Below are 25,678 nucleotides of genomic sequence, written 5' to 3'. Positions count from 1 at the left end.
GAATTGAAGCGTGTTCTTTGGTAAAATTCAGAAGAGAACTTGATCTTTCCTTGACTTCATTGAGGAAACTGTTAATTGAACTAGAACTTTTTATCTTCCGGGAAAATATTCACAAGTATGGTATTACTTTTTCTAACTTCCACCGAAAAATTTAGAATTGAACTTTAAATTTCTTTATGTCTTTGTGAAATAGAGAACTGAAGTGGAAGATTTTTATTTTCTCTGGTGAAATTAGAATTGAATTTTGTTCTTTAGTAAAATTCAGAAGAGAACTTGAACCTTTCCTCACTTCATTGAGGAAATTTTAAATTGAACTAGAACTTTTTATTGTCCGGGAAAATATTCACAAGTATGGTATTGCTTTTTCTATCTTCCACCGAAAAATTTAGAATTGAACTTTAAATTTCTTTATGTCTGTGACATAAAGAACTGACGTGGAAGAGTTTTGTTTTCTCTGATAAAATTAGAATTGAATCATGTTCTTTGGTAAAATTCAGAAGAGAACTTGAATTTTTCTTCACTTCGTTGAGAAAATTGTAAATTGAACTAGAACTTTTTATCTTCCTTTGAAATGATCACAGTTTTGTTATTACTTTTTCTATCGTTCACCGAAAAATTTAGAATTGAACATTAAATTTATTCATGTCTTTGTGAAATAAATAACTTAAGTTGAAGATTTTTATTTTATCTGAAAATATTATACTAGTATAATATTCTGTAGTAAAATTCAGACAAGAACTTGAAATTTACTTGACTTCATTGAGGAAATTGCAAATTGAAATAGAACTTTTTATATTCCGGGAAAATATTCACAAGTATGGTATTACTTTTTCTATCTTCCATCGAAAATTTTAGAATTGAACTTTGAATTTCTTTATGTCTTTGCGAAATAAGGAACTGAAGTGGAAGATTTTTATTTTCTCTGGTGAAATTAGAATTGAATTTTGTTCTTTAGTAAAATTCAGAAGAGAACTTGAACTTTACTTGACTTCATTGAGTAAACTGTAAATTGAAATAGAACTTTTTATCTTCCGGGGAAATATTCACACGTATGGTATTACTTTTTCTATCTTCCACCGAAAAATTTAGAATTGTAATGTAAATTTATGTATGTCTTTGTGAAATAGAGAACTGAAGTGGAAGATTTTTATTTTCTCTGTTTAAATTAGAATTGAATTTTGTTCTGTAGTAAAATTCAGAAGAGAACTTGAACCTTTCTTCACTTCGTTGAGGAAATTGTAAATTGAACTAGAACTTTTTATTTTCCGTGAAAATATTCACAAGTATGGTATTACTTTTTCTATCTTCCACCGAAAAATTTAGAATTTAACTTTAAATTTCTTTATGTCTATGTGAAATATAGAACTGAAGTGGAAGATTTTGTTTTCTCTGGAGAAATTAGAATTGGAGCACGTTCTTTGGTAAAATTCAGAAGAAAACTTGAACTTTTTTTATCTTCTGCGAAAAATTTGGAACAGTATTTTAAATTTTTCATCTCTTCGAGACAGATCTGAACTAAAGTGGAAAATTTTTATATTATTTGGAAAATTAGAATTGATTAAAAACTAATTTCTTTTTCATTGAGAAAAGTGGGTGAAAAAGATAAGTACTTCAAGTTGGAAAATGGGTTTAGGAGGGACATTATGAAAGGAACTTGTTCTAAAAGGATATAATAAAGCCATAAAAAGTGTTAAAAATGGAGAGGGGGTTCTTTGGAGGGGTCCGGGGAGGGCGTTTGGGGATCCAGGGGCCCTAGAGGGGTGGAGTGGTCATATGGGAGCCCGAGGGGACCTTTGGGGACCGGGATGAGCCTTTGGGGGTCTGGGGAGGGTCTTTGCACGTCTGAGAGGGTCCTTGAGGACCGACTGGTCCTTTGGGAGCCCGGTGGACCTTTGAGGACCGGGTGAGGGCCTTTGGGGGTCCGGGGAGCCCTTTTAGCACCGATTGGGCCCTTTGGGGCCCGGTGGGTCCGTTGGGGGTCTGGGCGACCCTTGAGGACCTGGGGAGGACCTTTGGGGTCCGGGGGACCCGGTGGGGGTCCGGTGGTCCCTTTGGGAGCCCGGTGGACCGGTGGGGACCAGGTGAGGGCCTTTGGGGGTCCAGTGGGTCCTTTGGGAGCCTGGGGGACCTTTGAGGACCGGAGGCTTCCTTCTGGGTTGGGGTAGAGTAATCGGGGCCCTTTGGGAGCCCTGGGAGCCCGGGGAGGGCCTTTGGGGACCGGGGGAGGGCATTTGGGGGTCTGGTGGACCTATGGGGACAGGAGAGGGCCGTTGGGGGGCTCGGGTATGGTCTTTTTCGGGACTGGGGCCCTTTGGGTGCCTGGTGGACCTTTGGGACCGGGTGAGGGCCTTTGGGGACTGGTGGAGGACCTTTGGGGGCTCGGGTATGGCCGTTTGAGGGTTTGGGGCCCTTTGGGGGCCGGGTGGACCTTTGGGACCGGGAGAGGGCCTTTGGGGACTGGTGGAGGACCTTAGGGGGTCCGGGGGGGCCCTTGAGCACGGATTGGGCCCTTTGGGGCCCGGTGGGTCCGTTGGGGGTCTGGGGTCTCTTTGGGAGCACGGTGGTCCTTTGGGACCGGGTGAGGGCCTTTGGGAGCCTGGGGGACCTTTGAGGACCGGAGGCTTCCTTCGGGGTAGGGGTAGAGCAATCGGGGCCCTTTGGGAGCCCTGGGAGCCCGGGGAGGGCCTTTGGGGACCGGGGGAGGGCCTTTGGGGACCGGGGGAGGGATTTTGGGTTTGGGGTGGACATTTGGGGACGGGGGAGGGCTTTTGGGGGTATGGTGGACCTTTGGGGACCGGGGAGGGCCTTTGGGGCTCGGGTATGGCCTTTTTAGAGTCTGGGGCCCTTGGGGTGCCTGGGCCCCTTTGGGGACTGGGTGAGGGTCTTTGGGGGGCCGGGGGGGGGTCCTTTGGAAGCCCCGAGAACCTTTGAGGCCCGGAGACTTCCTTGGGGGTTGGGGTAGGGGGATCGGAACCTTTGAGGTTGGGGTAGAGGACCTCACAACACTGTTCAATTGAAACTTGTGTATTATAACGACCACACTCAAATTCTCTTCCAAAATCTCTTCTAAAATCATATTTTATAATGTCTCTAGCTGTTTCGCCGAGATAATTCCATAAAATAGCTAAAACGGTTTCGCCAAAATTATCCCTAAACGGAATTTCAGCATGTTCCTTTTGTTTGGCATCCCTGCGCTGGCTTATTTCAAATTATTTGGAAACCTTTTCGCGCGCTAAGATCAAAACATTTGCTCGGAAACGATTCTCTTGTTAGAAGTCCAAATTAATTTCCCTTTCGTGAATCAATTCTCTTTAGAACAACAAATTAATTCCCCTTTTGTGTCAATCAATCAATCATGACATCATGTGTGATCTAACTGCTTCTCGGAGACAATTCTCTTTGGAAATGTATCAAAGACATTAATTAACTTGACGTCATCTGTCGGACATTAATTATCTGTTTCCCGGGAACTCGTAACATTTGGCTTGGAAACAACAATAACAATACTATTTCTGGATCATAACATCTGCCTCGAACAGGAAGGAAGTGTCATTAACTTTGCTTCGAACGACAACAACATTGACCCCATTAACCACGTGTTCTCTCTATTTACTCTGTTCAAAACAACAACAACATTGACCTTGGCATTTTGCCTCGGAAACAATAACAACATTGACATTCGCTGGGGGCGTGCCAAAAACACACCTGGAGAAAGAGGTCATGGAGAAAGAGGTCATTGACCCTGTCCTCATTAAACTATGTAAAAAAGTTGTAGGTGGCAGCAGGGGTGAGTGATCGCGCTGGTACCCCCCTCTCTACTACCGACGGAGGTAGGGTTTAGCCACTGAGGTAGGGTTTGTCACCCATGCAGGTAGACAAATAAAAAAAAAAATGTCACATGCCATGTAGATTAAAGCATTAAAGCAACCATGGAGGTGACCGATGGAGGTAAGGTTTGCCTACCCTGAAGGTAGGAAAATGAAAAATTGTAACATTCCATGAAGATTAAAGCATTAAATCAGCCACGGAGGTAGGGTTTACCTACCATAGAGTTAGGCAAATAAAAAAAAAGTAACATGCCATGGAGATTAAAGCATAAAAGCAGCCATGGAGGTAGGGTTTAGCCATGGAGGTAGGGTTTGCCTGCCATGAAGGTAGGAAAATGAAAAAAAAACGAGTTGTTTCATGTTTGACGACTTTTCGTATTCAAGTTTTGTTTCATGTTTCAGAAATAGTAGCATAGGGGTTAGATCAAAATTATACATAAAAGCTAGCTTTATTACCCTAAATCTGCGAACCATTTCTAAACGAGTCGACGGGTAAATAAAACTGTATACATGATTAAAACAAAAAAAAGAAAATTAACTTCAGCATTAGTGTTTATGTATTCCACGCACTAGAAAAAGGCCTCAAATACTGAAAACGAATGCATTTATACATATATATCTTATTATTATGTATTTGGTATAAATTAACGTTTCCTAGCTATCCATTTCATTGAAACTTTCTTGTTTAGATTATGATGAAACCGTGGTAGGATTTTCTTCAAAATTAAAATTTCCTTTTATTTCGAAGACCAGTCTGTACCAAAAAATAAAAGGAAATTCCCATTTGTATAAATTTTCTAACCCGTTCATGCATAAAAAGATGTGTGATTTCATATGTTGCTTATGCCACGAAAGAAGAAAAATGCCATTGTGGTGCTTACGAGTACCACCTATTATCGCAATCTACGAGCCATTTCTAAACGAATCAAGGGCAAATTAAGTTGCATACATGACTTCAAAGCAAGTCCGTATCCATTTTTTTTTTGGGGGGGGGGGATGGGGTAAAGAAAACTGAAAAATGCATTAAAAAAATTTCTATTTGGATTTTGTTACGTTTCTACGAGATAAACGAAAATTACAGGGCGGAGGGGGGGACCCCCTTTGGATAGGTCCTTGCTTCTAAGAAAACGTATTTCAGCATTAGTGTTTATAGATTCCACGCATTTAAATAGTCTCAACTGCCTAACCTAGATTATATTATAAGTGTTTTCTTCATAATTGAAGAGCTTTATGGCGTTGAAAAGAGTCATATGAGAAAATCGGTATGTCTTTCAACGAGACTAAAACAGAGTTTATTTGGCTTTAATCGTAAAAGAAGTATTCCTCCCCCAACTTTGTGACAAGATAATAAAATCCTCTTCAATTATAGTGCACCTTGGTCTACCTGTGGGTTAGAATATTGAATCGGCTCGTCTTTTGTTAATAGATGATTTTACTAGTTAAGTCCGAAAAGCTTAGGGGGCAATTGCATATTCGAAAGCTTCATACCAGTCGACAGATTTGGGCCCAGCTATTTTTGGCGATGGTTACACCACACGTGTTGGCGCTCTCTCATTTTTGGGCTCTCCTTTCTGATGGGAATAAACGTGCAATTTGTTCTTTTTACTACCGTTTTTGTTAAGTCCTTTTGCACTTGCCTCCTTGGAAGCGTAGCGCAGCTATTAGCAGCCAATTATACCGGACCCGTACATGGGGTCCAGAAAAGACTAGAGAAGTTTAAGGAATTGCGTGATTCTTTGCAATATTAAGCGTCCATTTACTGTTCTGCTTGTATATATATTTGTGCATTTCTTATTTGATGTTGTTTTGTTGTTCCTATCTTTCCTTTTATCATTGCGCTAGTGACATTATGTCTTTTTAGTGGGACATAAAGTTCATTCATTCATTCAATTACCGAAAATTTCTATTCGTTTTAGTTGTACAGCAAATTAAGTACATAAATTTCAGTCGATTCCTAACCCCCTTCCCTATCCAGTCTATTTTTCAATAATATCCCAATTTCTCAGAACGACTTTCCTAGGTAAATCCAAAGAAAAACACTCGATTTGCAGCGAAAATTTCAAAGAAAAAAAAATTCATATGGAAGCTTTATTACCCAAATATGTGGACCAAAAAGTACCACGTAATAGGGCAATCAGCAAGCCATTCCAAACAAGTCAAAGCGTAAAAAACCTACATGCAAGACTTCTAAAAAAAAATGTTTTTTAACATTAGTATTTATATACTCCACGTATTTGTATGTTGTTGCTGTGCATTGTGTATAAATCTACGGTTCTTCGCAGTTCCTGCCTTAAAATTAGCCTATTCAGGTTAAACCAAGACCCTGGTAGTGCTGAAGGTTGACCCTGGTTGAATTGAAGTTATCAAGTATTTTGCAGTAGATTACATCAAGACATGACTAATTGTAGAAAGAGAAAAAGCCAAGACAGATAGTCCAAGTATTTGAGAGGCAAATGTTTAAATGGCTGCGATACGGGTAAATTGTACACATACATTACCAAAAATACCAATTTAGTTTACCTGTTTATGTATTTATAGTGACTAGGTAATTCCCGCCCCCCTCAGGCCCAATCTTTTTTTAAAAATTCAATTTACTTGAACAAAGGGCAAACCAAAGTATTTAAATATCCCGCTTAATTAAAAGTCTCAAATGCTAAACAAATAAAAAAAAACTGAATTCATGACTTCTAAGGAAATATATTTCAACATTGGTGTTGATATACCCAACGTATTTGAAAAGTTGTAAATGCTAAAAACTAATGTATTTGCACCTATGTATATTACTACTATGCGTTGCGTGTAAATATATGCTTCTTAGCGGTCCTTGTCATTGTAATTTTCCTGTTCTTGTTAAGCTAAGACCGTGGTAGGGTTTTCTTCTAAGTTATCTACTAAAGTATTCAACATCTTAGAACGAGTAGGGCAAACGCAAAGAAAAATAGAGTTTTGAACTAGGTTTTCAGTGAAAGTTTTTTTCAGCTTCTCAATATTTATTGTGTCCAGTTAATCTACTCCCCCCCCCCCCCATACAGTTCCCTCCTTAGACGGTTTCCAACCAGAAAAATTTTCCCTGTGTATAAAAATTTTCCTCAATCAAAATACGCTCATTTTGTAAAATTACCATTCGATCAAAACAGCCCCTGACTGGTCTTGTTTTTCATCCGTTAAGGTACAAGGAATTTTCATATACAAATGCGCTCCAATACATTCATGCATTCATTACATTCAATACATTCATTACATACACTCTTCTGATAACTTTAACCAGTTCTTTCTAGTCAAACCATAAATTCTTGATGACGGTTAGTCACCTGTAAGAGTTTGCTAAATGTTACAGATTCCTGATAAAATGTTACAAATTCTTCACACTGTTTTTATTTAATCTCTATGCTTTTAATTTTCTGAAAAAAAAAAAAAAATCAGAATTGTGAACCAGGAAACAAATCAGCCGAGTAGCAACCCATAACAAAGAGACATGAAAACAGTGCCTCAATAGAACTATCTGGTTAAACGTCATCCGTTTTATAACCAGTTCATTTTCGAGTCCACCTGCTTTTAAAGTGGAATTGTATGCGTGTTGTTCCCGAACACCATTCTCCTCTTAATAAAGAAAACGAAAAATAACATGACTTGTAAATACGACAGGGATTAATAATAAACTAACCAAAGTATTAAAACTGAAAGCGAAGAGCAAGCCTAAATTAATTAAATAATAATAATAAAAAAAAACAAGTTTTCTCAACTGAAAGTAAGGAGCAACATTGAAGCTCAGAGCAAACAGAACTTATTTCGTATATAAAGGGGTTGCCCCCATCTTCAAGACCTTGCTCTTCACATCATAACATTTTAAAGAAGCTTCCTGTTTTGATTAAACGGCCCTTGTGCTTCACAAGTCGTTCTTAAAAACTCGGGACAAACAGTCCAATTTTAGCGTATAGAGTAAGGTATTGAGGAGGGGGGGGCAACCCCTTGATATACAAAATAATTTATGTTTATTTTGAGTTTAATTGTTGCTCCTCACTTTCAATTGAAAAACTTTTTCTTTATTTAATTTGTCACAAGCACGAGCGCTAGCTGCACATGCTGCACATAGGCCCCCATGTTTTTGGGAGTGCCTTTGTAAGTTCATGAGCAGGCTATAATATAGGTGAAAGAATTTGTTTGTCATGTATTATATAGATGTATCTCATTTGTTATGTTTTATTCTTATTAATAAACCTAACTCGACTATAGTTGGATCTCTTGCAGCAAAACTCGCAACTAAAAGGGTAAAGATACGCACGTAAAGCAACATGTTGGTTGCGATGAGCAGATACAGCGAATGTTTAAATCATGAATCAATAATTCATAACAAAAATAAATAGAAACAAATAAATTTAGCAGTTAATTTTTAAAATATTTTACTTTAAGTATTTTAAAATATTGTGAAAATGTTAGTCAAACGTGCACCTTATTAAAAACAATCAACTAAACCATTACAAGTAATTATATTTATTTTGAATTATGTAACAGAATGGACAGTAAATAAAACAAAAATAAACCTATTACTTGAGGACAACAAATACAAATGATTTTCTAAAACGAAATTTCCCGTATAACAAAAAGAGTGAGGCAATTCCAAATTCTAAAGAAACTATGCTGAATTCAAGGAATTGTGCATAGTCCAACTCACTAGATATGCTTTGATTTTTCGACTTCTTATGTAATGTGATTTGCCATTTTTTAAACAAGCCCAAGAGTTTATGTGTACATTAATTTTTCTGATGGAATCATAAGTCTTACTACACAACTTACATCTAAATGGATTGCATCTGGGATGCAATCCACACGTTGCACATGGGCTACCATATTTTCTTATAGTGGAAATTCTGGCTGCAGAATTGGCAGCTGAAATAACTAGGATTTCCATGTAAAGCCACAAGCTGGTCACAATAAGAAGACACAGCGAATATTTCACTGCATTTTATAGCTGGAGGCTACTTCTTCTCTGAATTTATGTTGTTCTGGATTCCTTGTAGGGACTTGTTCAATGGTTTTCTAGATTTCTTCTGGAACAAAAATGCATGTTACACCAGTGACACACCAGTGTCGTTGACACACCAGTGTCAACGCAGCATTACCAGTGTGGGTATTTACATGATCATTCTTCCATTGTTTCTTCTTAAATGTTTTGCTACAAAATTCACATCTGTAAAGTTTTTCGTCACTGTGATATTTCATATGGTTTCTTAAACCCCTTTTTTCAGCAAAGCTATTTTTGCAAAATTCACAGCTATATGGTCTTGTATCACTGTGATATTTCATATGGTTTCTTAAACCCGCTATTTGAGCAAAGTTATGATTGCATATCTTGCACTCATACGGTTTTTCTCCCGTATGGATCCTCATATGTTCAGTCAATTGATATTTTGAATAGCACTTTCTTCGACAGATTCCACACTCAAGTGCTTTCCCCTCAGTGTGTCTTTTCATATGTTGTGAGTAAATCTGCTTCGTTAACAATTTTGTGTTACATATTTCCCACTCAAACAATTTTTCTGGTCTCTGTCCACTCTCTTCTGTAGTATGCTTTTTCAAATGCCGATTCAAAAGAGACATGCTATAGAAATTATTTCCGCATTTGTCGCACGTGAAATTTTTATCACCAGTATGTCTTTGTATATGCATTTTAAGGTCAATGTCTTTAAAAAAACCTAAGCCACATACGTGACACAAGTATTTTCTACCCTCAACATGCCTTCGCAAGTGTCCAAAGAGTGATTTACGTTTGACGTATGTCTTTTTGCAAAGACCGCACTCATTCAAATTACTTTCTCTAACGATGTTATTAGATACTGGTTCTGAATTACTTGAAGGTTCAGCATCTGAATTTTCTAAACATTGCGCACCCGGTGCAATTTCTGTCTTCTTGTGCACTTGCAAGGCCAAATGGGTCACTAGCTCAATAGGCCTGGAAAAAGATTCAGAACACTTGTTACATCTTAATTCATTTCCATATTTGTGGGTCATCAAATGACGACAAAGATGATACTTCTTTTTGAACTTTGTTTGACAAAAGGGACACTGATGAATATCATCTTCATTGTCATTCTCAGTTTGCTTGTGTTGTGTTCGTAAGTGCTGTAGAAAATACTTACGGTCTATGAACGTTTTTCCACACGAAGCGCAATCGTAGGGATGAACTGAAGACTCACCAACAGCAGCACCTCCTACTTTTTTGTGCAATTTGAGGTGTATCATACATTGAGCACGAGTAGAAAATAAATCTGAGCACTTATAACATGCAAATTTCCTTATACTATTGGGAACATCTAAATGAATTTGACTTTCATCATAAGGCACATTCTTAGAAACAGCTTCATCAGATGATATTGACTTGTAAGCCCCTTGTCTGTAAATTTGCAGGCCTGAAAAAAACAATTAAAATTTTAAAGTCATATATAACAATAAACTCCACAAGAAATACCAATCCTGCAGTATGAGGTCTCCAACTTTTCTCGCCTTCAACACTTGCGACGACACAAATAGTGTTGATTTACCTTATAACACATACGTCATGGAAAACCGCCTACTTTTAAAAATATTTTTTTCTGGCATTGGTCTAAAGACAAGTTTATATATTTCGGATATACGAGAGGTCATACAATCACGATGTTGTACTAGGATAATTTAAAACTGTATCCAACCCCCCCCCCTATGTTCGGAAGCCGTCTTAATAAAAAACAATGACCGAGCATACGCCCCCCCCCCCTGATCCATCCCTGTAAAGACTAACAGATAGTCATCAAGAACAAATATAGCCTCAGCCTTAGGATTTGCCATCGGCGTTGATGCCATAATGGATTGTCTATGAAAACGCGTTATAAGGTAGCCTGTCACCCAAAAGAAGGGGGGAGGAGGGCTAGACGCATGGTGAAATATCACTAATGACCACCAGATCAATGGCAGAAAAACAATAACATTTACTCAGTAAAGAGATACAAACAATGAGACTTGCTATTTGTTCCGTTGACAAATAAAAACGATCTCACTATATTCATTTATAATAAAAGTTAATTATCATTTGTCCGATGACGAACTGAAACAATGACGGTTAACCCAATGACAAGAAAAAACAATGACAGTTTATTCGATGGCAAAAATATCTATGGCAAAAAATAATGACCATATTATTTTATGGTAAATTATCTGGATACGCACTCAAGTGTTTGACATCACAGTTTCATACACTTTCAAAATTGAGCCAAACCGTTACACTGCCGAAAGGCTCTGTATCCCAGTTTCCTAGGCGTGAATTTCAAGATTTTCTGGTCTTTTTTTACTTATCACTTTCAAAGAATGTTTGATACACATACCTATAGTTCAAACAGGTCCTTTCAACACAGACCCAAAGTGAAAATATTAAAAACAGAGAGAAGGAATTTAAGTTAGTACGAGGGAATGGTCTAAATGCGACAAAAGTTTATAATTGGGGTCTAATTTTCTTATCATCATAGTTTTGATAGTAATTGTCTTGCAAGAGGTGTCCTTTAGAACAAAGTTGAAGGGGTCCCTGTCACCCTCACACACATATATATATATATTATATATATATATATATATATATATATATATATATATATATATATATATATATATATATATATATATATATATATATATATATATATATATATATATATATATATATATATATATATATATATATATATATATATATATATATATATATATATATATATATATATATATATATATATATATATATATATATATATATATATATATGATCTAGAGCTTGTGGTGTAAAGAATTCTTTTTTGGATAAAACCATGTTTTACATTGTGAGTAATTTCCCAGTAGACACTTGCTTGAAGACTTTTTATAATCGGCTTATCTATGGCTTGGTTATTTTGACCGCTGTGATTTCCTCTGGGAACAATTATTTTAGCTCAGTGTTGCCGATTGCAAGTTGCCAATAGAAGATTTTATTACGCAAATCTTATAAGCAATATTCAACTTTTTCTTAAGGTGTGTCGACAGTACCACGTTGTTTTCGGGATGTCGACGGAAATGGAGGACAAATTATTCTTGAATGCTGTGTTGAACTTTGTGAGCCGTAGTATGGAAAATAGACAAAAACTAAAGGGAACAGTTGATGCAGGTGTCCGCTTTTTCACACCAGAAGAAATTCTGAAAGCCAAAGAATCGCTCCATAAACTAATGCAGTTTACAACACGCTGTAAAATTCACGCGAAAGATGAAGAGAATTTTACAGAAATTGGCAGATGGATTCACCAAGCTCACGCCAAGAAGACCGAATTGCCGACCTTTGTAATTGATTCTCCCCACTCAGTCCCGGCTACTAGTGAAACTACTGCAGCAACCGTAACTATTAAGGTGAATGAATTGTCTCGAGGTATCAAGAACCATTTTGGTATTAATGCCAACAAACCCATCGAATGGCCAAGGGCTTCAAACCAGCCTGAAAAGCCCCCCTTTGCAATCGTACTGAAAAATCTGCCCGATTCGCTTGATATCCCGAATGCTAGAAAGAGATTCATAGATTCGGTTTGTGCGGATACTAGTGACATATCTGAATTACGGAGAGTCAAATCGGACTGGAAACTAGTAGTTCGCTCGAAAAACACAGCTGAAACCATTGTTGAGTCAATCAAGACCAACCAGCCGGAGAACTCTGCTGCATTAAAGAGCCCTAACTATATTGGTGTAGTGAAACGAGTCCCCTCTGACGTATCGGCGGATGAGCTAACTGCGCTGATCCCCAGAGGTACGAAGTCTGAACAGCGTGGCAGTTCCCGTACGTTCAAAGTATATTTCAGCTGTCGATCGGATTTGGATAAATTTCTTAAGGACTCTGTGAAGATCTATTACGAAAAACTGCCCACTGAAGAATTCCTTTTCTTACCCCTTCATTGCTATTCATGCTGCAACCCAGGTCACTAAGCTTGCGAGTGTTCCAATATTCCAGTCTGCACCAGATGTGGCGCGTCGGACCACGTCTCCATAAAGAACGATACAGAAAAGTGTACTCGTGCTACGTTTTGCGTTCCCTGCAAGAAAGCGGGTCATACCTGCTATAGCGTAATGTGTCCGGAAAACCAGCAAAAGGCAACTCATTAACATGAGGATTAACAAATCTCTAACATTTCACTACTTTCTTGGAATATAAACGGAAATTTTTCCGATCGGTCTCTTGTTGTTGACCAGTTTGTGAATAAGTATAATGTGATATGCCTGCAAGAACATTTCATCACAGAAGCTGGCATAAACCTACTAACTCCTTGGCTATCTTACTCTGTGTTCTCCGTGTCTGTTAAATAGTCATATCTGCGGGACCGTTTATCTTGTAGTGTTGACACGTTGTTTAGTAATCGGCTTACGTGCGAGATATACAACAGCACTGGTAATTTTACTACTACTAGACTAGATAACCTGCTAGTTAGAAACTTTTACCTTCCCTCTGTTTCCCATGACGCCAAATCTGATAGTGCATTTGCTATAAGTGCTGCCAAACTAACCCGCTGCCTTAAAAAAGCCAAACGCGAGTCCCTTGAGTGCATAATAGTGGGTGACTTTAACTGTCATTTAGAAGTTGATATTAGTGCCCAAAATAGTCGTTGTTGCATTATAATAGGGATACTTGAGAACCGTTTTACTATTCACCGGAAGAACCAGAACGTTTCGTATATCCACCAATCTGGCTCTACGTCCAATCTAGACCATATTGTTAGCTTTAGTTCTTTTCCAGTACGTGAGGCTTTTGTCCTTCCGAATAGTTTCACTTCGGATCATTTCCCAGTTCAGTGTATTATCAGTAGGCCTGCCTCGTTTTCCGCTGTGAATAATTCGTCGATATTCACTCAGAGGTGGCATAAGGTTCCGGTTTATTATAAAATTGATAAAGCAAAGTTTAAAGATTCTTGTGATGTTGATTTATCAAAAATTCGCGTACCGTTTGACCTAGTAATAGCGCTCTCTCATCGTGATGAAAGAGATGCTTAGCTACGTCTTTGAGTTTACCAATGTCAACTGACCCATGCTCTTCTGTTTTTAGAATCTCAGGAAATATTCGAATCTCGTGCCAAGATAAAAAACTCAAAAAAAGGGATGTTCTTCTAACCCTTTGTTACAATTAGCATGCGACCGAGCTACTTTCTGGTACGGGATATGGAAAAAATGTGGTAGACCACACTCAAGAGTAGTTAAAGAGATTAGAGTTGCATCTAAGCGTAGGTTTGGGAAGGAACTTGCTCGTCCCCGTTTGCAGTTGAAATAAGAGCTTTCTGAAAAAGTAATTAAAAATACTAATCTGCTATGGAAAATGTTTGATAAGAAGGAGTCAGCAGGTCTCAAGTTAGATATTCCCTCTTTAGCATTGATAAACTATTTTATTAATGAGTTTTCCGCACCAAAACATAATATTAACATTTATGTTCAAGAAAAGCTCCCTCCTCTCATCAATTCCAGATACAGATTTCATAGTTATCCAATCACAGGTTGCGTCCGCGGTCCGACGGTTGAAAAAGAAGAAGTCGGCTGGCATTGACCGTGTATCCACCCTTCACCTTAGCCATTGCAGCCCAACTTTCATGGGGCACCTAACTCTTCTCTTTGAGATGATTTGCAAAATCATCTGAACGCTTTGCAAAATCTTCGAACTTTTGGTCATTGATGAAATCCAGGAAAAATGCTGGACTCCCCCTTCCCAGTTTGGGTTCCAGAGGGGTCTTGGTTGCGGCCACGACATTTCTGCTTTGGCTTCAGTCTTGACTGACGCTGATGAATCAAAAGAGTCCATTGTTATAGGTTTACATGACGTCTGCCGTGCCTACGACTCACTTCTCTATGACCAACTCATTCTGGATATGGGAAAGAGAGGTGTACAGAAGGACATTCTACTACCCATTTAAGATATGTACGACCACCTATAGGCTGAATTCCTACTTCCTGGCCATGGTCGATCCCTCACTTAATATACACTAGACGTGATGCTGTCCTACCGAGGGAATCCTTTGGTCCCAGTAAAAAAGGGTGCTCGACAAGGATCAGTCACATCTCCTTGTGCCTTTAATAATTGTATTATTGAACCACAGTCTACTATCGAGACAACATGCATAGCTCGTGACATAGACGTTACAATGACAGCCTACGCCGATGATATTCTGAAAGCCGCACAGTCACAGGTACAGAGACCACTTTCTCCACACTACAATCAAACTACAGTCTCATTGGTCTTGAATTTAACCCACAGAAGTCGGATATTCTTCTGTTCAAGTGGCACCAAGAAGAGGTCTCGTCTCTGAGGCTGGGAGAACTATCTGTAGCCCCTGTCTTGAAAAATATTTACCTTGGTTTACCAATTGAAAAGGATCTAAAAACTACCCGCTCCCTTATTATTGATCATCTTAGTAAACGCCTGGCTTTTGCTTACAGTAGAGTAGTCACATCTAAAATTGGTTTCAAACATTTATTTCTGGCTCGACTTTATAACGCAGTGTTTCCTTCCCATTTCCTGTATATAAGCCCGTTTTGGAGAATTTTTCCCGAGCCAGAGAAAAGAAAGCTCAGATCCACGTTTTTTAAGTATGCGAAGTTCTTGTTGCGGCTCCCGCCGTGGACAAGAAATTCACGCCTTGTTAAAAATTTTAAAATTGCGGACCCAACGGTAGCTATAATTGAACAAATTAAACGGTACAACGAGAAAGTCTCTTCCCACCCTTGGTACCGTTTGCTAAGGCAGTAAATCCCTGTCCATTTAATTTTATTTGCATATCTCTTATCATATTTCGTCTTTTTACCGTCTCGTATCATATTTAAACTATTTGATTGAGTCCGTTGATTATGAATTAAAGTTCTCGTCTTTGTAATTTGTTCGATTATGTGTAATGTGTAGCAATTTATTTTTTGTGTGTGTTTTTTTCTCTTTTAGTGATACTCCGTCTTTTGTACCTTTTTTGACGGGTAATAAATAAATAAATAAAATAAATATATATATATATATATATATATATATATATATATATATATATATATATATATATATATATATATATATATATATATATATATATATATATATATATATATATATATATATATATATATATATATATATATATATATATATATATATATATATATATATATATATATATATATATATATATATATATATATATATATATATATATATATATATATATATATATATATATATATATATATATATATATATATATATATATATATAAAAGCATTAAAAAAAATATTATACCTTCACTACCACTGTTGTCTGTATCAGAATCCGAAGATTTATAATAAATATTTTTGTTCTTCCTTCGTCTCAGATTAAGTCTTTCTTGAACAGGTGATATTGATTGGGTAATGGATAGACACTCTTTTTGAACGTGTCTTTTAGGTATATACTGTTCATCCAGATCTATGAGGCCAATCTATAAGAGCCAAGCAAATGCTTGGCTCTTCCGTTATCTGTGGTTCCGAGGTCCATCGACAAGAACTTAATTTATTGAGGGTTCATAACTTTTCTTCTTTTATTACACTTCGGCCTGATGACCATCCTCTTGGGAAAAAAGGAGGAGTAATTATGACCCTCGTGCACGAAGATTTTAAACCTCAGCTTTTAAATATACCTTTTCTTTAAGATAATGATGAAATTATTTGGGACAAAGCCAAACCTAAGCGACTCCCTAGGCCGCTCTTTGCCATAGCAGTGTGCTTTTTCTATTATTCAACTGGTCAACCCGCTGCAGCAAGAAAAGCTTTTTGGGAGAAGGTGCAGGAATCGACAGATTACATCCAAATAACTCACCCATATTTCGGATAGTAATGCTAGGAGATGCTAACGAACTCGATAGCAAATCGCTGGCCAGGTCACTTAACCTTAAAACTCTAGTCGATTTCCCAACAACTAAGGGGAATACTTCTCTGGATGTAATCCTGACTAAGCTTTTGGAATATTACCAGAATCCAAGTAATCTAGCACCACTTGGTGGAAGTTATCATTATATGTTACAGTGGAACCCCTTGGAAAAAGTAAAATAAAATATTCAGTAACCAAAGTTACTTAAAGGCTGATCACTGATCATGGTCTGCTGCAATTTGGTGACTGGATAACGGGAGAAAACTGGCTTGCAGTCTTTTCAGCTAAAGACTTGGATTCCCAAGTAGGAAGCATTCCCAAATAACCTAAATTCGAAATTTCTCGAGTGCTTTCCCGAACGTAAGACTAAATTCTGTTCTAGTGATAAACCATACGTAAATTCAAAATTAAAGTGACTGATAAAACATAAACTGCACCTAACACGAAAAGGTCAAGAGAACCAAGCAAAACAGTTGGCAAACCAAATAAAATGGAAAACCAAAGAGGCACAAGCAATTTACTATGAAAATGAACTTGACCATCTTTTGGAGTCCAAGCCTTCGCAGTTCTTCAGTAAAGTGAAATGTCTGACTGGCAAAAGTTCTCAACCACTTGACTTTATGAAGGAGGAGCCTCTAGAGAAAACTGCGGATAATTTAAACATCCATTTTGCTTCAATTGTGCAGTCTTACCCCCTCTTCCACCTGAGGATCCTCCAGTAAATTTAACTACTCCTTCAGATGATAATTTCATTGCTGATATTTCATCGACAATTATAATCCGTAAACTCTCTTCGTTAAAAAGAACTTCCGTTGCCTCTTTTGACATTCCAGCTGCTCTCATTAAAGCATTTGCTAAAGAATTATCATTTCCCCTTCAGATAATTTTCAATAATATAACAAAACAGGATATTTTCCAAAGAAATGGAAGAAAGGGTTTATTATCCCCATTCCAAAGCAAGGAGAAGCTAATGATTTCTCTGGTGTCCGGCCGATCACAGTTACGTCAGTTTTTAGCAGAATATACGGAAGCTTTGTTGCCGCATGGCTGAAAAAAAATCTTTTGAAAGTAACTGATCGAAAGTAATTTGGTAACATCCCTTAGTGTTCGACAGTTCATTACCTCGTTAATTTAATTGATTTTATTTTAAAACACCTGGATGAACCTGGAAAATAGATAAATTTAATTGCAATTGATTTCAGAAAAGCATTTGGCCTTGTTGATCACAAAATCCTTTTAGAAAAAATGGCGGAAAAAATAATATACCAAGCTTAATTATTAAAATCATCAAGAGCTTCTTAACAAATAGAGAGCAAACTGTGAAGTATAAAGACCAATTTTCCACTTCTCTGCCAGTTTTTTGTGGAGTTCCAAAAGGAATTGTGATCTGGACATTGGGCTTCCTCCTCATGATAAACGAAATTGCTGCTAAGCGGGGAACAGATGGAAATACGTTGACGACTTGTCCTTAACGGAAATCGTATCTAAGGATTCGAAGAGCAATGCTACTGATTTCATCGACAAAGTTATCTCAGAGGCGGCTGAACTAAACATGGTCGTGAACAAAGACAAATGCTTGGTCAAGACATTTTCTTTTCTTCGGAATACTCAGCCGTCTTTCGAACCTCTTATCGCTTCCGAGCTAATAAGTCATAAAATAACTTTACTTGGTGTGGTGATTTCTTCTGACCTTTCATGGCGGGAGAATACAAGGACAATTGTACAAAAAAGCTAACGGCGCAATCCAAATGCTAAAAACACTGAAAAAATTTCGAGTTCCTAAGGACAAGCAGAAGCTAATATTTTGCACTTTCATCCGCCCCTTAGTTGAATATGCTTGTCCGGTTTGGCACTTTGCCCTTACCCAGGATGAAACTGATGAAATAGAACGAGTTGAGAAGAGATCACTGCAAATCATTTTTGGCGGTTCTCCTCTACCTTACTCGTTTTACCTCAAAGAATTTAAATATGAATCCCTTTCTTCTCGCCAAGAAAAATTATACAAAAGATTTGGCTCCTCCCTCCTCCAAAATCCCATCTACCACTCATTCCTCCCCCCCCCTTTTTGTCCCTATAAGATCTCGTCCCCCCAGGGAAGTGGCTGAGAAGGTTCCGAAACTGACCCCAGTCCACTCAAACACCATGCGCTACAGTAAAAGCATTGTGCCAAGCTTTGTGAAATATTACAATGATCTCTAGTGTGTTTATTCTTTAGTTTATTTTATCCTGACGAAGTTTTATCAGACAATTTTATTCTCAATCTCAAGCGTTTTTATCCTTTAGTTTATTTATGCTGACGAAGTTTTATCAGACAACTTTATTTTGCTAATTATAACTAAGAGACATCATATTTGGGCTTTGCCCACGAGAGCTATGTCTTGTTTTTGAATTAAATGAAAATGAACAAATCTCATTTTCAATACCGAAATCTCTAAAGGTTTCCCCATTTTCTTACTTCTCTCCAAGTCACAAGTAAAGCCTTGTTATGCTGACTTTTAATAGTATTTGTTCAAGACGTCTTATTTTGCAACTCAACACCTTTCACCTGTACCAAAATGTCTTCTTTTTATATCTTCATTAAAAAAAAAAAAATGCTTTGTATTTATCGGCCAGTTTAGTTCGGTCATGATTTATAAATTCCAACGCCAGATCTCAAATTCTGGACCATATGAATATACTTTATTTATTAGTTGTTTTTTTGCCATTATTTTATCCTTCTCTATTAGTTTTTTCGCAGTACCCTCGTTTTTATTTGAATTGGTACGAAGAATGGGCATGAATGATATCCAACCGGTCGCTTTTGCAAACATTATTTTTGTTTTGAATTTTTTCACATTTAATTGTGTGGAGTCAATAAAAATGACTGAAAAAAAAGAAAAAAGCTATCTGTCGACAGATTTCTCAAAAGGTGACTGAAAATATGAGATTTAAGGATAAAAAATTGCTTAAACTGTACTTTGAGTAGTACAGGAGAGGTAAAATATAAAACAATACTTAGCATTTTTCACATTCTTGTCGTAAGGTACAGTAAGGCAAAATAGATAAAGTAAGAGAAGTAGATTTCAATTCTGTTTTCTGCTGCGCATGACCAATCAGAGTGCTTAATTGGTTGCGTCAATAGGTTAGCGGATATGGTGGTCAAAATAAATAAATATTTATTCTGTATGGTTATTTCTGGTAATTTGGGTTATAAGGGCACACTGCTTGTCACACCAATGTGGAAAACTCCATTAGTTGGCTCAGACTCAGATTAAGGTCATATCGATGATAAACAATCAAGACAAATCAATTTTAAGCCAGAATCAGAGTCAACAACTTCATTCTTTTTCTCGATGGTAACTGAAGCCTTGACTCTCTTCATGTGCAGCAGTAGTTGCTTGTCTGCACGAATACATGGGACTCTTTTTTGGGCCCGCTTCAGAAAATATTTTGTCTTAAGAATTCCACGTAACGTTTCTGTTTTAAGCTTGTTCCGTCTGTCCGTCCTTATGATTTTCACTGCACTGAAAAACCTTTTAATGACAACGTTGGAGAAAGGAAGAGGAAGCACAAATATAATTGCCAATTTTAGATTTGCGTATAGCTCGCTTCCGGAAGCGTTTCTTTCCAAAAAACCAAAACGTCAGTAGGTTACCGCATCCATATTTTCCAACATTGACAAGAATTTGCTTCCTCCACTCCTGTTCGATTTTGTTTTCATCCCATGATATTTTCCCATACTTTCGAACAAGGGGTTGAAGGGAATCAGGCCATAGTGACTGAGCTAATACAGGGTCAACCCTTTCTGCATATTTGTAAATGTCATCATCGAAACGAAATCGAGTTTGAATCTGCTGCAAAGCTCCAATGTAAAAATATTGTGCAGCTCTGAGGATCTTTTCAACTGCGTCTTGGGGCACCCTGGATCTGATTTTAGTGTCAAGAGAGAGTCCTGCTCATTTTGACATAATAAATACTTTCGAAGGGAAGGTAAACACTTGAGTCACATTCACATTGAGTTGAAATGCATTCGTTGATTACACATAGTCCTTCTTCATGAAGCTCATAGACAGTTCCTAGATAAGAGATTCAGTTTGAAGTTTCAGACGATAAAACAGTGGTTTGTCAGCTTTAAAAGCTACATTAAATTCAGTAAGCAATCCAACGCAAAGGAAACAAATTCATACATGCACTTCACAGAAACACTTCACTGAACAAACAGAACATACCCCTCCCAAACAGAACAAAACCCCTCCCAAAATATAAATGTTTTTACTTTTATAAATTTAATAAATCAAACAACATTAATGTTTTGATAACTAAATATCAGTATATGTATATTAAACTGACAATGCACATTCATTTGTATTTTTTTCAGTAGAGTGTAAATTATGGTCTGGCCTTGGGAAGGCATAGGGGTTTTGAGCCCAACTTATGTTAATTTCTGCTCGTTTTGGGTTTGACTCAGTTATTTATTGTTATTTCTGTTCCTTTTGGGTTTCATTTATTTGTCGATGCTGATTTGTGGCATTTTCACGATTGGTAGATTATTTTATTTTATTTTTGCTCATTTTTTGTTTAATGGAGTTCTTTAATTTTCTTTGAGAAATTATTTTGTGGAAATTTTTTTTTTTTAATTAATTTCTGTTCGTTTTATATTGACATCGTCTTTTCAGGGAAAAATAAAATAATACTTTAAATCTTTTTTTTTTAATTTATGGTTTGGCCTGCTATTTGTATGCTGGAGAAAAATTTTCAGCAATTTTTAACAACATACACCCTTTTAAACATCTGGACACATATAGTAGCGTTTAATTTAGTTTCATACCTCGTCTAGTTGACCTGAAATGGAAAACTTGATACCATTCGCAAAAAAAAATATGTTTACTTTCTTTGATAGCTTGGATACACTTACGCTATTTTTATTTGGTTAAATTTTAAGAGCAGAAATATAGGGCATTTAGCCTGTCGTAAGATTTTTTTAGCTGTCAACGTAAGATGTTTTGATCTGCAAGACTGAGCAGCTACTTTAGCTGTATGACCAAGCAGCTAGGGCATTTTGTCTATTTGTAAGATGTTTTGAGCTGTTTAATAAAACTGAATAACTAGTTGAACTGTGCAACCAAGCAGCTAGGGCATTTAGTCTGCAAGATGTTTTGAGCTGTCTAATATAACTCAGCAGCTTATTTAGCTGTATAACCGAGCAGCTACGTCATTTTGTATCTATGTAAGATGTTTTGAACTGTTTATGTAATATGTTTTGAGCTGTCTAATATAACCGAGGAGCTAGAGCATTTAGTCTGTGTGTAAGATATTTTGAGCTGTCTAATATGACTGAGAAGCTAGTTTAGCTGTATAACCAAGCAGCTAGGACATTTAGTCTGTACTTAAGATGTTTTTAGCTATCTAATATAACTGAGAAGCTAGATTAGCCGTATAACAGAACAGCTAGGACATTTAGTCTGTACATCAGATGTTTTGAGCTGCCACTGTAAGATGTTTTGAGCTGCAAAACTGAGCAGCTAGTTTAGCTGTATAACCGAGCAGCTAGGGCATTAGTCTGTTTGTAAGATGTTTTGAGCTGTCTCATAAACCTGATCAGCTAATTTAGCTGTATAACCGAGCAGCTAGGGCATTTTGTCTGTATGTAATATGTTTTGAGCCGTCTAATATTACTGAGCAGCTAGTTTAGATATATCACCGAACAGCTTCGTCATTTAGTCTGTATGTAGGATATTTTGAGCTGTCTAATATAACTAAGCAGCTATTTTAGCTTTATAACCAAGCAGCTAAGGAATTGAGTCTGTATGTAAGATGTTCTGAGCTGTTTATGTGAAATACTTTGAGGTTTATTACTGAGCAGCTAGTTTAGCTGTACAACCGAGCAGATAGGGCATTTAGTCTGTATTTAAGATATTTGAGCTGTCTATGTAAGATGTTGAAATATGGAATTTGAGACTTTAACTTGGTTCTAAGATATGCATACCGTACAGATATGTAGGGTACCTCTATAGGAGACAGCGACCAAGAGGGGCTTTGTCCCTGGGGGTCTATAATAGAAACTGGGACACCCTCGCCCTGGGCCATAGATACAGACGGAGGAGCAAGAAGGCCCCTCAAATGTACACTCATCAGGGCCCACTGGTGTATGGACATGTTTTATAGGTTACACACGTTCTCTCAGTGATGGATTCAATTACATGGTGATGCAGAACACCATCATGGGAGGATCTTCTGCAGGAGGATAACTCTGGCAGTGCGTAAGATCCAGATCTATGGACAACAGTCTCTGCAAAGGGCTGTGTCAACCCTTTCGGGATATTAGCAAGACTGGGGAACTTTGCGGTCAATTCTATTTCCAACTTGATGAGTGGCGCCCCTTGAGGAAATTATAGCCTAGCAAACGCGTTTTTGGGCTGAAAAACCTTTTCCTGGCTAACTTATCTACAATGGGTTGCCTCCCCGTAGTAGCATAATATTTATAGGCATGAATAAATAATGTATCGGAGGTATTAGGCTTCAAATGGTATGTGCCGCACTTTGGCTCATGACGATAAAAGAGAATTGCCAAGTGATGAAAGCCATGTTGTGACCAAGATAGGCCCAGGATTGCACAAAGCCGGCTTAAGCGCTTCAATGCAGACTTGAGAAGATGTGTTGGTTCCCGTCCCACTCTGGTATCCGGAACCATTGCTTTTCTTGAGGCCAAAACAATTCCATTCATTTAAGGAATATGCAAATTGCAACTTGGAATGTTACGACGTTAAAAAATAACTATCTTATCGACATTTTGACTGATGAAGTTTTACGATTCGAACTGGACTTATTAGGAGTTTCAGAAATGCATATCTCTGGGGTAGGAAGCATAAAGTTAGGTGATATAGAATTTATTTACTCAGACAGGAAGGATGGGGTACACAGACAGCGAGTAGGACTCATGATGAATAAGGAAGCTGCTAAGTCCTGTTTAGGCTGGGACGGTATTAGTAGTAGAATACTAATCGCTCATTTTATGACTAAAAAGTTCAGGTATCAGTTATAGTAGCATATGCCCCTGTAGAACAGACTCACGGAGATATTAGTGACTACGATGAATTTTATTACAGTTATTGGAGGAAATAGACAAGGTCCTAGGTATAAATATTGTGTCTTTATTAGGATATTTTGAACGCCCAGGTCGGTAGAAATAGCGATAGACAGTATCCTAGCCTAGGTAAATTAAGTGAAAGAAAGAGAAACAGGAACGGCTACATTCTACGGCAATTTTGTAGGGATAACAATCTAAACATAACCCATGCTGTGTTGGGTCATAAAATGGCTAGCAAGTTAACGTGGTATTCACATGATGGTAAGACAGCAAATCTGATTGATAATGTTGTTGGAAACCAAAGACTGGCAGGATTAATACAAGATACTTGGGTGTATAGGAGTGTTGTTTTTGATTTTAAAAGTGAAGATCACCATCTAGTAGTGTCTAGGGTTAATTTAAAGCTCAAATTTCGGAAGTGTAACTACCTTCCGAGAAGTTAGGATGTTTGTAGACTCCAGGATCAGAATTTGAGAGAAAATTTTCATGAACAGTTGAATACTAAACTGAAGAGTTTAAAATTTGACAATGTAGAAGATGGATGGAATAATTTTGGGAAGAAATTTCAACAATTTTTGAAGTTGCTGATGGTGTCTTAGGGAAGAAAATTAGGAATGCAGCTATTAATAATAGTGAAAAGACTATATCTTTAATAGAGTAGAAGGGGATTGTACAAAAATTGTCTGAGTGATAGACCATATGAAAACGAAAGTAATGTAAAGAAAGTGGAAAAAGCATTAAAATATGAACTAAGTAGGTGTGAAGTGGAGGCCATAGATAAAATTGCCGAGGATCTGGAAGATCCAGCTAAACGGCATAATAGTAAAATACTATTATGTCATGTGTCAATACTATAGTGTCATGTTAATAAATTGACAGGGAGTAGGCAATCCGGATTTGTCCCAGATAAAGATAGGAATGAGGCCATAATTAGTGATGAGGAAAGAGTTAAACAGAGATGGGCAAAACACTTTGAGAATGTGCTAAACCAAGATAGAGTTACAGGAAAAGATAAGAGGAATATGAAAAACGTTTCTGATAATTTGGATGTGAAGGAAGATTTCTTTTGTGAGGAAGAACTAGTGACAGAACTAAAAGGATGTAAATATAATAAGGCCCCAGGTGCCGATACTGGGGTAAATACATTTTTTAAATATGGTGGCTCTGAGGTTAGAAATAAGTTACTGAAGATTATGAATATGATTTTTGAAAAAGAGGAAGCACCTAGCGATTTTAGGAAAACCTAATCAAACCACTGTATAAGAAAGGTTATAAGAGTGAGTGTGGTAATCATGGAGGCATTAACCTGGTCTCTGTAGGTAGAAAATTACTTAGTAATAAAATACTTTTTAGACTGAGTAGATTAAACTAGCTGCTCAGTTATATTAAATAGCTCAAAACATCTTACATATAGACTAAATGTCCTAGCTGCTCGGTTATGCAGCTGAACTAACTGCTCAGTCACATCAGGCAGTTCAAAACATCTTACATATAGCCTGAATGACGGAGCTGCTTGTTTATACTGTTAAACTAGCTGCTCAGTTATACAGGAAAACTAGCTACTCAGTTATACAGCTCAAAACATCTTACATATAGACTAAATGTCCTAGCTGCTCGGTTATACAGCTAAACTAACTGCTCAGTCATATCAAGCAGTTCAAAACATCTTACATATAGCCTGAATGACGTAGCTGCTTGTTTATACTGTTAAACTAGCTGCTCAGTTATACAGGAAAACTAGCTACTCAGTTATACAGCTCAAAACATCTTACATATAGACTAAATGTCCTAGCTGCTCGGTTATACAGCTAAACTAACTGCTCAGTCATATCAGGCAGTTCAAAACATCTTACATGTAGCCTGAATGACGTAGCTGCTTGT

At 37.3% G+C, this 25,678-nt stretch overlaps 2 protein-coding genes across 2 annotated transcripts in view; both read right to left on the bottom strand.

Moving 5' to 3' along the window:
• LOC148952882 (uncharacterized) overlaps positions 1-25,678 on the bottom strand; it is a gene marked incomplete at its 5' end in the record, with an annotated part of 270,367 nt that overhangs the window by 238,227 nt on the left and 6,462 nt on the right. The gene's annotated exons all lie outside the window — the stretch shown is intronic.
• On the bottom strand, positions 8,368-16,684 carry LOC148952883 (uncharacterized). The gene is made up of 3 exons (XM_089087303.1): positions 16,681-16,684; positions 16,126-16,290; positions 8,368-10,234 (listed from the first exon to the last, which is right to left on the bottom strand). The coding sequence occupies exons 1-3, from the start codon at positions 16,682-16,684 to the stop codon at positions 8,865-8,867; spliced, it is 1,539 nt and encodes a 512-aa protein (XP_088943429.1). The 3' UTR covers positions 8,368-8,864.

The sequence above is a fragment of the Artemia sp. Qi Xiang Cuo genome, chromosome 4, assembly GCF_049724085.1.
Source record: "Artemia sp. Qi Xiang Cuo chromosome 4, ASM4972408v1, whole genome shotgun sequence".
Lineage (NCBI taxonomy): Eukaryota > Metazoa > Arthropoda > Branchiopoda > Anostraca > Artemiidae > Artemia > Artemia sp. Qi Xiang Cuo.
This window is presented reverse-complemented; position numbering and strand designations above follow the sequence as displayed.